A 12,419-nucleotide genomic window follows, 5' to 3' on the forward strand; every position below is an offset into this window, starting at 1 on the left:
TTGTTACATTGATTTTGCAAGTGAATGTGGATATATGCCAATGCATAATAAAAGTTTCCATAAATATATTCTTGCAAAGTGCATTCAGTCTAATCCATTTATAGTGTTGAATACAAAACTTCAAGGAACCTTGGAATTCATTAAACAATAAATGCATTGTTTAAACTCACTGTTTAAATAACGAATGTAACTCGCATCAAATGACAACAACAGCAATTGGGTGGACTCTCATGTTTTCACCGATTGGCTATTGTGGATAAGACACCTGATTTGGTCAGGGTTAAGGCCATTTCTATTAATTCTAGTTACAGTTTACGTTTGAAAAAAAAAGTTTAACTTTGGAAGAGGAAAGGGCAAGAAAACCGAGGTCATATCCAACATATACATCCCCCAGAATGTCATCACTCTGTTCATATAAAGTGAAACTTGCTTAAACAGAAATTTCACAACCTATTTGCATGTTAAAATAAAAATCGGCATAAGAGAGTGGCCCCAGAGTTTGACAGAACTGAGGTGTTGACTTTTAAGCCTTTAGTTTATGGGCGGCACGGTGACACAGTGGCTAGCACTGCTGTCTCACAGCGCCAGGGACTCGGGTTTGATTCTGACCTTGGGTGACTCCCCTTGTCTACATCGGTTTACTCTGGACACTCACGGTTTCTTCCCACAGTCCAAAGAGGTGCAGGTTGAGTGGGTTGGTCATGCTAGAAAATTGTCCCTTAGTGTCCAAAGATGTGTAGGTTGGAGTGGGCCTAAGTAAAATGCTTTTACGGAGGGTCGGCGCAGACTCGATGGACCAAATGGCCTCCTTCTGCACAGTAGCGATTCTAAGATTCTATTCTATGATTGATAAACTAATAAATGTTCATTACCCAAACTAATAAATGTTCATTACCAAAAATGACCAAAAACAGGACCTACATGTACGGTGAACAGAATCAATTGTTAGGATTTTCCCAATGATACCACTTGTTAAAGATTTGAAGTGTTTAATATGCTCAGACAAAAGATGTTGGGCGGGATTCTCTGATCCTGAGGCTAAGTGTTGACGCCGTCGGAAGCGCTGTCGCGTTTCCTGACGGCGTCAACACGACCCCAGAATCAGCAATTCTAGCCCCTACAGGGGTCCAGCAGGGCGCTGGAGTGGTTCATGCCGCTCCAGCTGCTGATCCGGCCGTGGAATGGGCGCTGGGGGATGCACACATGCGCAGTGGGTCCGGCGCGAACCCGCGCATGCGCAGTCCAACCGGCGCAATTTCCGTGCATATGCGGTGCTCCCTTGTCCGCGCCGGCCCCGACCCAATATGGCGCAGGAGTACAGGGGCCGGCGCGGAGTATAGGAGGCCGGGAGACAGAGAGGCCAGCCCGCCGATCGGTGGGTCCCAATCATTGGCCAGGCCACATTGGAGGCCCCCACGTCCCCCCCGGGGTCAGACATCCCATCCCCCCCACAGGTCGCCACCCGACCCTTCAACGCCAAGGTCCCGCCGGCTCAGAGCAGGTTAGAACGACGCCGGTGGGACTCGGTTTTTTTTTTTTTTACGGCTGCTCGGCCCATCCAGGCCGGAGAATCGGGGGGGGGGGGGGGGGGGGGGGGGCAGCAGCCTAGAGCAGCCGTCGACTGGTGCCACGCCAACCACGCTGGCCCCAATGGCGCTGATTCTCCGCTCTGTGGAGAATCGCGTCCTGGTGTCGAGGCGGCGTGGTGCGATTCGCGCGGCCCGCCAGTGATTCTCCGACCCGGCGTGGGGTCGGAGAATCCCGCCCATTGGGCTCAAAATTGGTTAACCCAAGCAGCCCCAGTGCTGCTCACTGAGGCCTCTGTGCACAGCAGGAGGGCTCAATAGCATTGCTTGCAGACCATGTGGTTCAGGCATTCTGCCTATTCTTAAAGGCAGGCTCTATCTTAATGAGAAGCTGCACAAAAACATTGTTGTGATGAAACCTATTGCAAAGTGAACACCAGAGTAGATGGAGGGATCCATAGGATATGATGCTGGAGGTCTTAATGGTGCAGGTGGACAAGAGGAGTGAAGCTATGGGTCCGAGAAGGGCCTCAAGGACCACCCACAGAGGGCAGAGAAAGCAGGCGGCCGAAGGAGGGTCAATTCCTTAATCTGGAGCTGAGGATCTGACAGCTGTCCCACAACAAGTCTGATGACTTCCTGCAAGTGGTGAACATCAGTGACATCTCCTACCTGCCACAATGCCAATGTTCGAAGCACTGGATCACCTGATCGCTCACCCCAGCAGCACTCCCTGACGCTCGGGAATCAGGCCTAACAGTCCTCACCCTCATAAGATTTCCAGTACTTCTAGTCTCACACCCACCTCCCACTACCTCCATCTACTTACAGCCATTGAGCTATGGCAAGCACATCACCCAAACACGATGCAATACAACCACCGAGATTCAGCATTCTCTCTTGCAGGACAAGGCAGCACATAGTGGAAGGGAGCAGAGGAGATAGGGCCAGCCTCGACAGGACCAGTGGCATCTGATGTTGCAGAGAACGTTCTTCTTGCCTTATGCCACTTCTCAACTCCCAGAACACCCTCCTACTCCTTTCTGACATGATGCGCAAGCTGAAGACACCTTGCTTCCCTCACACCAACCTGCCACCTGCCTAGTCACAGGAGTCAAGAAGCATGAAGGAGTCTAGCTCCAATATGGCACAGGGCATCGCACAAAGCTTGTACACTTCATGGCCCTTGCTCCTTGTACTCCTATACTCCTAATACACCTATGACTGTGTGGCCAAATTCCCCTCCAACTCGATTTTCAAATTTGCTGATGACACCACAGCAGTGAGTCGGATTTCAAACAATGACGAGACAGAGTACAGGAGTGAGATAGAGAATCTGGTGAACTGATGCGATGACAATGATCTCTCCCTCCATGTCAACAAAATGAAGGAGATTGTCATCCACTTCAGGAAGCGTAGTGGAGAACATGCCCCTGTCTACATCAATGGGAACGAAGGAGAAAGGGTTGAGAGCTTCAAGTTTTTAGGTGTCCAGATCACCAACAACCTGTCCTGGTGCCCCCATGCCGACACTATAGTTAAGAAAGCCCATCAACGACTCTACTTTCTCAGAGGACTAAGGAAATTTGGGATGTCACCTATGACTCTCACCAACTTCTATAGATGCACCATAGAAAGCATTCTTTCTGGTTGTATCATACCTTGGTATGGATCCTGCTCTGCCCAAGACGGCAGGAAATTACAAAAGACCGTGAATGTAGCCCAATCCATCACACAAACCAGCCTCCCATCCATTGACTCTGTCTACAATTCCCGCTGCCTTGGAAAGGCAACCAGCATAATTAAGGACCCCACTCACCCCGGACATACTCTCTTCCACCTTCTTCCATCAGGAAAAAGATACCAAAGTTTGAGGTCACGTACCAACCGACTCAAGAACAGCTTCTTCCCTGCTGCCATCAGCCTTTTGAATGGACCTACCTCGTATTAAGTTGATCTTTTCGCTACACCTTGCTATAACTGTAACATTATATTCTGCAGTCTCTCCTTCCTTCCCTATGTACAGTATGCATTGTTTGTACAGCATGCAAGAAACAATACTTTTCACTGTACACTAATACATGTGACAATAATAAATCAAATCCAGATTCCTGTCATCCTGCAGACCCACAGTCACTGTCACTGCTGCTCCTACACCGGTTTCGCCTGTTCCTCTGGTTACTCTTGTAAATATGCAGCAACACTCCCTGTGTTGCCACGCTTTGGCACACCCAAGGGCTAACCAAAACACCTCTTAAAGCACACCAGAATCCTCCCAGGCACGTTATTAAAATGAGTTCCTAACATTTAGCATACCTGTAATCAGGATGCTCAGCCCTTTAAATAACATGGCTGTAGTGCCAGGCTGCCAACTTCACACTCATTTTGTTGTTGAGTAATGATGTGGAGATGCCGGCGTTGGACTGGGGTGAGCACAGTACGAAGTCTTACAACACCAGGTTAAAGTCCAACAGGTTTGTTTCAATGTCACTAGCTTTCGGAGCGCTGCTCCTTCCTCAGGTGAATGAAGAGGTCTGTTCCAGAAACACATATATAGACAAATTCAAAGATGCCAAACAATGCTAGGAATGCGACCATTAGCAGGTGATTAAATCCTTACAGATCCAGAGATGGGGTAACCCCAGGTTAAAGAGGTGTGAATTGTATCAAGCCAGGACAGTTGGTAGGATTTCGCAGGCCAGATGGTGGGGGATGAATGTAATGCGACATGAATCCCAGGTCCCGGTTGAGGCCGCACTCATGTGTGCGCAAGCAAGTAACGCAAGCAATGCCAGAACATCCACGACCCAAGTTTGGGATCCTAACATCACATCAGCTGGTTGAGCTCTATCTAGATAGTGCCACATCAGACTCACCCAGCACATGCAGGGGATGCATCTGCTTACACCCTTATCCTGACAGCACGCTGTGGGCCACACGGCTTGCTACAAATGGTGCCAAAGAAGGGAATTTCTAGCTCTCTGACTGATTAATATCAAACATTGTTCCACAGCCCGATGTGGAACGCAGCGGATTCTCAAAGGCAATCCAATCCAAAGAGATGAACACTCACTTTCAAATGTTCTGGTCATTACCAATTAATCACACATGTTGGGACCACACCTTGGGTCAAACATTACTGGTGGTAAATAAAATCTTAGATATTTATTAGAATTGCTGCTGCCTACTGATCCCCAAGCCCTCGCCAATTATTCTGATAAACACAAATAACCAGCTAAACTAAATCAAATAAACTGAGGGGCAAATTAAAGGGACAGTCCGTTAAAGGGAAACTGCCTTCAACATGTGAGAAATGAACATTTTGTGTTGTTTTTACATGTATAAACTCTGGTTCACAATTAAGATGTCAACAATGAAGCATGATGGGAAAATTAACATGTCAAGTTCTGAGTAAGCTATAGTGAGCGAATTATTGTAACTATGTACCAGGATGACCTTCGGGGAAGGACAAGATGTACAATAACAGAAATTGCTAAGCAAGGGGGAGATAGCAGGTCCAAGCAGGGGGCCTCATTCTTATCTTTAACTGACGGTCCAAGGATATACCAGGAGCGGACAGAAACCCTATGCAAGGGGGAGGCCAAATAAGGGATCACTGATAAGGGAACTGCCCTTTCTATAGTTTGCGGGATGTGTTTCTCACGGATTGTATTTCATGGATTGTATATAACAAAGTGATGCTGTGTGAATTCTGTGTGTCTGCTATTGCTTACTGGCGGCACCCGCTCTTGCAAGATCGATAATAAATACTTCTTCAGAATTTGACTAAGTGTAAATTAACAGGTGAGCGGTGTTTCTCACAAACAGAAACAAATCACAAACGAGACTTAAAACGTCAAATCAAAATGTGATCAAAGGGGTCAATACCCCCCCCCGCGAACCTCGCCACAAAGGGGACTTGGGACACAACAAGTCACTAGGCCACTTCTGAATTAGTGAGTCGGTCCCAAAACATCCGCCTGGTTAGTTCCTTCCAAACTTCCGGGAACAGAGTGGGACATTGCTCCATTGTAAACGACGCCCAAAAACACTGCAGTCAATCGAATCTGCAGCAGAAGCGCTTGATGAGTTATCGAGCACCCTTACCTCAATATCTGGCAAATCAATGCTCAGCATTCGAGACATCGTGGTGTCCTCGCGAAGTGAAGTTGAACCACGAAACAACTTCTTGCAGGCGAGAGCCGTTAATGGCGCATGCGTGATCCTATAATTGGAACTGATCCGCATCAATGAGGCGCTCTGCCGACAACGCGGCAGCCAGCGCTCCAATGCGCAGCAGATAAGCCTTGTTCGGTAAGGGGCAAAGGGAAAGGTCGCACTCTATTTTTTTTTAAAGCACACAACAAACAAGTGCAGATTGCATTTGTTTATCACAGTTAGGCCATGGACATGTGACGTATGAGCCAGGTTGGCACAAATAACAGCATCAGGTTTAACATGTCAAGTAGTCACTGAAAGCTTTTATTTAGATTGATTTTGTTTCGTTGTTGACGTTAAAGACATCGGTGAGTGCATTGTGATTACACAACATGTCGACAGATACATTCCCAAAGTATCGCAGCACAGGGGTTAGCACTGTTGCTTCACAGCGCAGGGGACCCGGGTTCAATTCCCGGCTTGGGTCACTGTCTGTGCGGAGTCTGCACGTTCTCCCCGTATCTGCGTGGGTTTCCTCCGGGTGCTCCGGTTTCCTCCCACAAGTCCCGAAAGGCGTGCTTGTTAGGTGAATTGGGCATTCTGAATTCTCTCTAATCGCTTCCCTCCGTGTACCCAAACAGGCGCCGCAGTGTGGGACTTGGGGATTTTCACAGTAACTTCATTGCAGTGTTAATGTAAGCCTACTTGTGACACTAATAAAGATTATTATTCGATCTGGCTTATAGTCACTGGCATGCTCCCTTTATTTGTTGCAAGCATTCTTTAATTGGTCAACATGTACTTAACATCCTTCCACTTTGAGTGAATGTACCATAGAATTCCGGTGGAGAAGGAGACCATTCAGCCCATCGAATCTGCTCACCTCTCTGAAAGAGCACCCTATCTCAGCCCACTCACCCGCGACCCCACCTAGCTTGCACATCTTTGAACACTAAGGGGCAATTTAGTGTGGCCAATCCACCTAACTTGCACATCTTTGGACTCCATGATGTGGCGATGCCGGCATTGGACTGGGGTGGGTGCAGTTTTCTGCTCCGAAAACTAGTGATTCCAAACAAACCTGTTGGACTTGAACCTGGTTTTGTAAGACTTCCTTCTTTGGACTGTGGGAGGAAACCTGAGCACCTGGAGGAAACCCACACCGACACGGCGAGGAAGTGTAAACTCCACACAGACAATCATCCAAGATCAGAATTGAACCTGGGTCCCTAACGCTATGAGGCAGCAATGCTAACCACTGTGCTGCCCCATGAAATGTATCCTTGGATTTAATGAATGCACTCCCTCTATCCCTTTTTTTCCTATTTATTGTCCATTGCCTAGTTGCCCCTGAACTGAGTGCACTTCAGAGGTCATTTTAAGAGCAAATCATGAAGTCACATGTAGGCCAGACCAGGTAAGGATGGCAGATTTCCTTCCCTAAAGGGATATTAGTGAACCAGATGGGTTCTTACGACAGTCGACATTGCTAGACTTTTATCTGCCATGGTGGGATCCAAGGTTCCCAGACCATTACCCTGGGCCTCAAGATTGCTAGTCCAGTGATAGTACCACTATGCCACTGCTCCCAGTTGTAATAACATAGACATAGATAACATAGAACATACAGTGCAGAAGGAGGCCATTGGGCCCATCGAGTCTGCACCGACCCACTTAAAACGTCACTTCCACCCTATCCCCGTAACCCAATAACCCCTCCTAACCTTTTTTGGTCACTGAGGGCAATTTATCATGGCCAATATACCTAACCTGCATGTCTTTGGACTGTGGGAGGAAACCGGAGCACCCGGAGGAAACCCACGCAGACACGGGGAGAACGTGCAGACTCCGCACAGACAGTGACCCAGCAGGGAATCGAACCTGGGACCCTGCTGCTGTGAAGCCACAGTGCTAATCACTTGTGCTATTGTGCTGCCCATAAATGGGCGACGCAGTAATACAGTGGTTAGCACTGTTGCTTCACAGCACCAGGGGCCCAGGTTTGATTCCCGGCTTGGGTCACTGTCTGTGTGGAGTCTGCATGTTCTCCCCATGTCTGTGTGGGGTTCCTCCGGGTATTCCAGTTTCCTCCCACAAGACCCGAAAGATGTGCTTGTTAGGTGAATTGGACATTCTGAATTCTCAATCAGTGTACACGAACAGGCGCCGGTATGTGGTGACGAGGGGCTTTTCACAGTAACTTTATTGCAGTGTTAACACAAGCCTACTTGTGACACTAATAAAGAATATTATAAAATTAATATGACATCTAGAGATTGAAAAACTCTGCCCACAGATTTTTTAAAAAGGCCTGGATCCCTAAAACATGAAAGTAAAGCCAAAAATATATACTTTTACAGTGAAAATTAAGTCACAACAAATACTAGCACAGTGTGGAAGTGGACAGTCTGGCAGGCAGATGAGATTTCAAGGATACTACAATCACAATACGAATGCAGTAATTAACAAAAACCTGCCAGCAAAAGTTGCTCCAAACGTTCATAAGTTTATGACCATGGCAAGAATTTCATGTCAAGTCACCAATATGAAGCATGGACTTAGAATTTGGAAAACGTAATATAATAGAAAGCCCGGTGCTTTTTAAAATTTACTAATTGTTGAATAAAGTCACTGGAAAATTACAAGCCCTGGTGCCGCATATAAGGGCAATGCAAGTTGATGAGAGACAAAACAAAAAATAAAATACTACAGTTGCTAGAAATCTAAAATGAAAGTGGAAAACTCTGGAAATATTCAGCAGGTCAAGCAGCAAGAAGCTAAGGTTAGTTTCCTGGTCTGATAAGGGATCATAGAGCAGAAATATTAGCCTTATCTTACCTTGCTGTCTGACCTGCTGAGTGTTTTCAATGCAATAGGTGCACCTGGTTCACACTGTATATAGTGTTCCATCGTTTGTATAGGACTGGCAGGAGATGTGACTGACTGGCAATAATAGTTATTAATGCGATCTATTGCACATCTGCCCCTTCTAGTTCAACCACCTCCTCTTTCTAGGCATTGCAGTCTTCTGCTCCTCCTCAGACCGTCATATTTCCACTCTTCTTCATATTTCTAAATTGTGAAGTATGCAGCATTCAGTGATGATCCCATTCACTTCGACTGGATTGTACAGCAGTTAAATATCACGTCTGCATTCACCCAAGATGCTCAAGTTGTACTTAGCAAACCCCTTGCAATATTTCTTCACCCAACGTCTATGACTATGTATTTACATTGTGTATTTATCGTATGTTCTATGTTTTTTCATGTGTGGAATGATCTGTCTGGACTGAACGCAGAACAATATTTTTCACTGTACCTCAGTTCACGTGACAATAAATCTAAATCAAATCAAATTTTAACAGCTTGCTGTTGTTTGGGACCTGGAGCTGTTCCCACGGAAATAGATCATAGAATCATAGAATTTGTGGTGCACAAGAAGGCCATTCAGCCCCTCGAGTCTGCACCGGCCCTTGGAAAGAGCACCTCACTTAAACCTACACCTCCACCATATCCCCGCGACCCAGTAACCCCACCTAACCTTTTGGACACTAAGAGCAATTTAGCATGGCCAATCCACCTAACTGGCACTTCTTTGGACAGTGGGAGGAAACCAGAGCATCTGAAGGAAACCCACGCAGACACGGGGAGAAAGTGCAAACTCCAAACAGACAGTAACCCGAGGCCGGAATTGAACCTGGGACCCTGGAGCTGTGAGGCAGCAGTACTAACCACTCTGCTGCCGTGGCGTCCAGAAAATTGCAAGCCTCTTTGTTTGACTTTGGATGGAGGCAAATTGCTTGAAGGAATCATTAGAGTTACTTTGCATGACAACCAAATATTTTGTTAGAACTTCTCAAATTACTTTTGGAAAAGATGGTCATGCCCCACTAACCTGGTTTGATATTTTGATGGAGTTGATGGGCTGGTGAGTGTATCTAACCCAGGTATTTTGTACCTAAATTTTCAAAAGTCTTTTGAAAAAGAACTACAGAAGACCAGAGAATAGGCTATTTGAAAAAATTGAGTCTATGAGAATACTAGTGTTATTTGGGGTTGGATAAGGGATTAGATTAGTTCTGCCATGTTACTAGTATGATCCTCCATGGATTTATATCAGGGATGTTGATCTTCACATTTGTCAGGAACCAGAGGTAGTTTTAAGTGATCTGTGCTTGTATTGTTATATTTTAGAAACAAGGCATAAATTTAAGCGAGTTTAATTAGTGTTCCTATGTAAGGAAGGGTAAACCTATAGTTAGCTTCTTGGTAAACAAAGGTGTTTGCATGTATAGGGATTTTTGGTTTCTGTTCAAACTGTCTCGATTGTGCTGTGAGAGTTTACAGTGTGAAAAGTAAATAAGAGCATTTAAGAAAGAATGAGCTGTTGCTTAGCAACCTTTAGAGTAGGAAGATTTTTTTGAGTTTAGTTTAAGCTGAATTAATAGCAGAGGGAACTGGGAAGCTAGAGAGAGAACAACTCTCTCAGTTCAGCCAGAAGGAGCTTTGCAGCGAGAGAGGGAATGGACGCGATTTCATGGGACAGAAACAGAGTCCCATTTTGGGTGGGTTTAGCGGGGTGTTTCTCGGTGCTTACAGGGCAAGAAAGGTACTGATTTTTAACAGCAGTTTGGCGGCTTTTTAGGCCTCAGCAGGGAACGCACCGCTGAGGCCGCACTTACATCATTTCCTGTACTGTCAAGCTCAGCTCAGTATTCGTGGATTGGGGGGCCATTTTTAAATGTGGCTCTGATCTTTTGACCCCCCTCAAACACCCCACTGTGGCTTTGGATCCCCCCACTGCACCCAACGTACCACTCACAGGGTCCTTGAGCCTCTCTTAAGGACAAGGCATCCCTGTGTCCGATCCTTGGCACCTGGGCAACTTGGCACTGCCATCCTGGAACCCTGGCAGTACCCATGCCAGGCAGTGCCAACCCGGACCTTCCCGACCAGTAGTAACATAGACTGTGATCATAAGACAGTATTTATCAATAATCTGTATCAAGGTATCGGGGGAATTATTTGCAAGCTTGCTGGTTAGGTGGATTAGCCGTGCTGAATTGATTTGATTTGATTTATTGTCACGTGTACCGAGGTAAAGTGAAAAGTATTGTTGAGCTCACAGTCCTGGCAGATCATTCCATACATGAAAACATAGAACATGCTATAATAATTAATAATTTTAGAACATACGGTAATAACGGTTATAAAAGATGTAGGATGAGGATCTGCGGGGAGAGCTTGCAGAGAGTCGCTTGCCCATCAGTGCAGGTTGGGTGGGCTTACAGGGATAGGGCGGGGAAGTGGGCTTAGGTGGGGTGCTCTTTCAGAGGGTCGGTGCAGGCTCAATGGGCCGAATGGACTCCTACTGCCTGTAGGGATTCTGTGTTCCATGTTCTAAATCTCCCATTGTAACCATAGTGACTTTTGAATTAAACATTGTACTGAACCAGTTAATAATCTTATTGCTGTAAACTTGTCAGTTTCTTACCAAATTAGACTTTTTAACATAATTCCACCATTCTATTCTATTAAGAAAATCAGTTTAATTTGAAGAGCCTTCCCAAGCAGAATAATGAGCAAAGGTTTGCAATTTCAAGCTGGGGACAAATCCTGTTTTGTAACCGAGTCTTGTGGTTTGAGTGAATTGAACCTTGAACCAGCACAACAGATTGGGGAAAAGCTGAAGAGAAGAGATTTTGTGTGTAGCTCACCTATGAAGTTTAATATTCTTGATGTTTTACCCAAATCCACCAATTATGTCCAGATTGTACCAAAATCTGAGTGTGAAACTGATGGAAACAAGTGGCAAACCCCCCCACAGCCCCCCCCCCCCCCCCGCCCCATATCAAAATGCTCAAGTAACAGTGCAATATCTGAAATGTCAGATGTTCATTATATTATCATTCATGGACCATCAACTCATCAGAATCTACATAAGATCCATGTGTGCTTCTGCAATGCAACAGAATTGTTTGCATCATTATCAGTGTGGAAACGATGCATGTCAACGTATACAGTAATATTCACGAGGAAGGACCATCTTACTGGAGTTGAGCCCATTAAAATCATCTGAAAAATGATGAGTAATGAAAAGTTCGAGGATGGGGTGTCAAATAATGTAATGAACAGAATATTTCTGATACTTCAATGCAGCTTTTGATTCAATTTTACACTGTCATTGATCGTAGAGCGACAGATGAAGGAACCATTAGCCTTTAACAGTGGGCTCTAATACACCCATCTCACACCAAGACTGTAAAACTGAACAGATATCTTAAGCATACAAATGATTTTCTAAATAATCTTAAGACTGTCAGTATCTTGCAACATGTAAAAAGCTTGAGCATAGCCAGATCTGGTTGTCGTAATGATTCATTATAATTGGCATTTAAGGTACTGCGTATATCAAGGCCGGTTTCTTTGTTAAAAATATCAAAGGGCTCACACTAAAAAAAAATGTTTGTGGACATCGAATATGAATATTTACCTTCCTTGTGATATTGTTTTTAACAGATTCGCTCTCTAGACGAATAATCCTGCAAATCTCCGCTTCATAGCTGTTGCCAGACCATGTACGCTTCTCTAAGGTTTGTGATGAAGATTGTTATGGAGCATGTTCGCTAGCAGCTATTGATTACCGCATAACAAGAATGATTTACAGATGGGTCAGGATATATTTGATGAAACACAGCTTCAGAAACACAAAGGACATCTCCTAACTGTGATCAT

The 12,419-nt window shown here is 45.4% G+C and overlaps 1 protein-coding gene and 1 long non-coding RNA gene across 5 annotated transcripts in view; one reads left to right on the forward strand and one right to left on the reverse strand.

The window, feature by feature from the left end:
* The window catches only part of LOC140426151 (dihydropyrimidine dehydrogenase [NADP(+)]-like), a 1,098,238-nt gene extending 1,092,434 nt beyond the window's left edge, over positions 1 to 5,804 (reverse strand). For all 4 annotated transcript variants that reach the window (XM_072510567.1, XM_072510568.1, XM_072510570.1 and 1 more), the window contains exon 1: positions 5,634 to 5,804. In XM_072510567.1, coding sequence (XP_072366668.1) covers positions 5,634 to 5,774 — 141 coding nt within the window. In that variant the 5' untranslated portion in view covers positions 5,775 to 5,804. The remainder of the gene's footprint in view (positions 1 to 5,633) is intronic.
* A 193-nt stretch (positions 5,805 to 5,997) lies between these two features.
* LOC140427270 (uncharacterized) overlaps positions 5,998 to 12,419 on the forward strand; it is a 77,713-nt gene continuing 71,291 nt past the window's right edge. The window contains exons 1-2 of the long non-coding RNA XR_011948421.1: positions 5,998 to 6,052; positions 12,204 to 12,277. This is a non-coding gene — a long non-coding RNA (uncharacterized lncRNA). The remainder of the gene's footprint in view (positions 6,053 to 12,203; positions 12,278 to 12,419) is intronic.

The sequence above is a fragment of the Scyliorhinus torazame genome, chromosome 7, assembly GCF_047496885.1.
Source record: "Scyliorhinus torazame isolate Kashiwa2021f chromosome 7, sScyTor2.1, whole genome shotgun sequence".
Classification (NCBI taxonomy): Eukaryota; Metazoa; Chordata; class Chondrichthyes; order Carcharhiniformes; family Scyliorhinidae; genus Scyliorhinus; species Scyliorhinus torazame.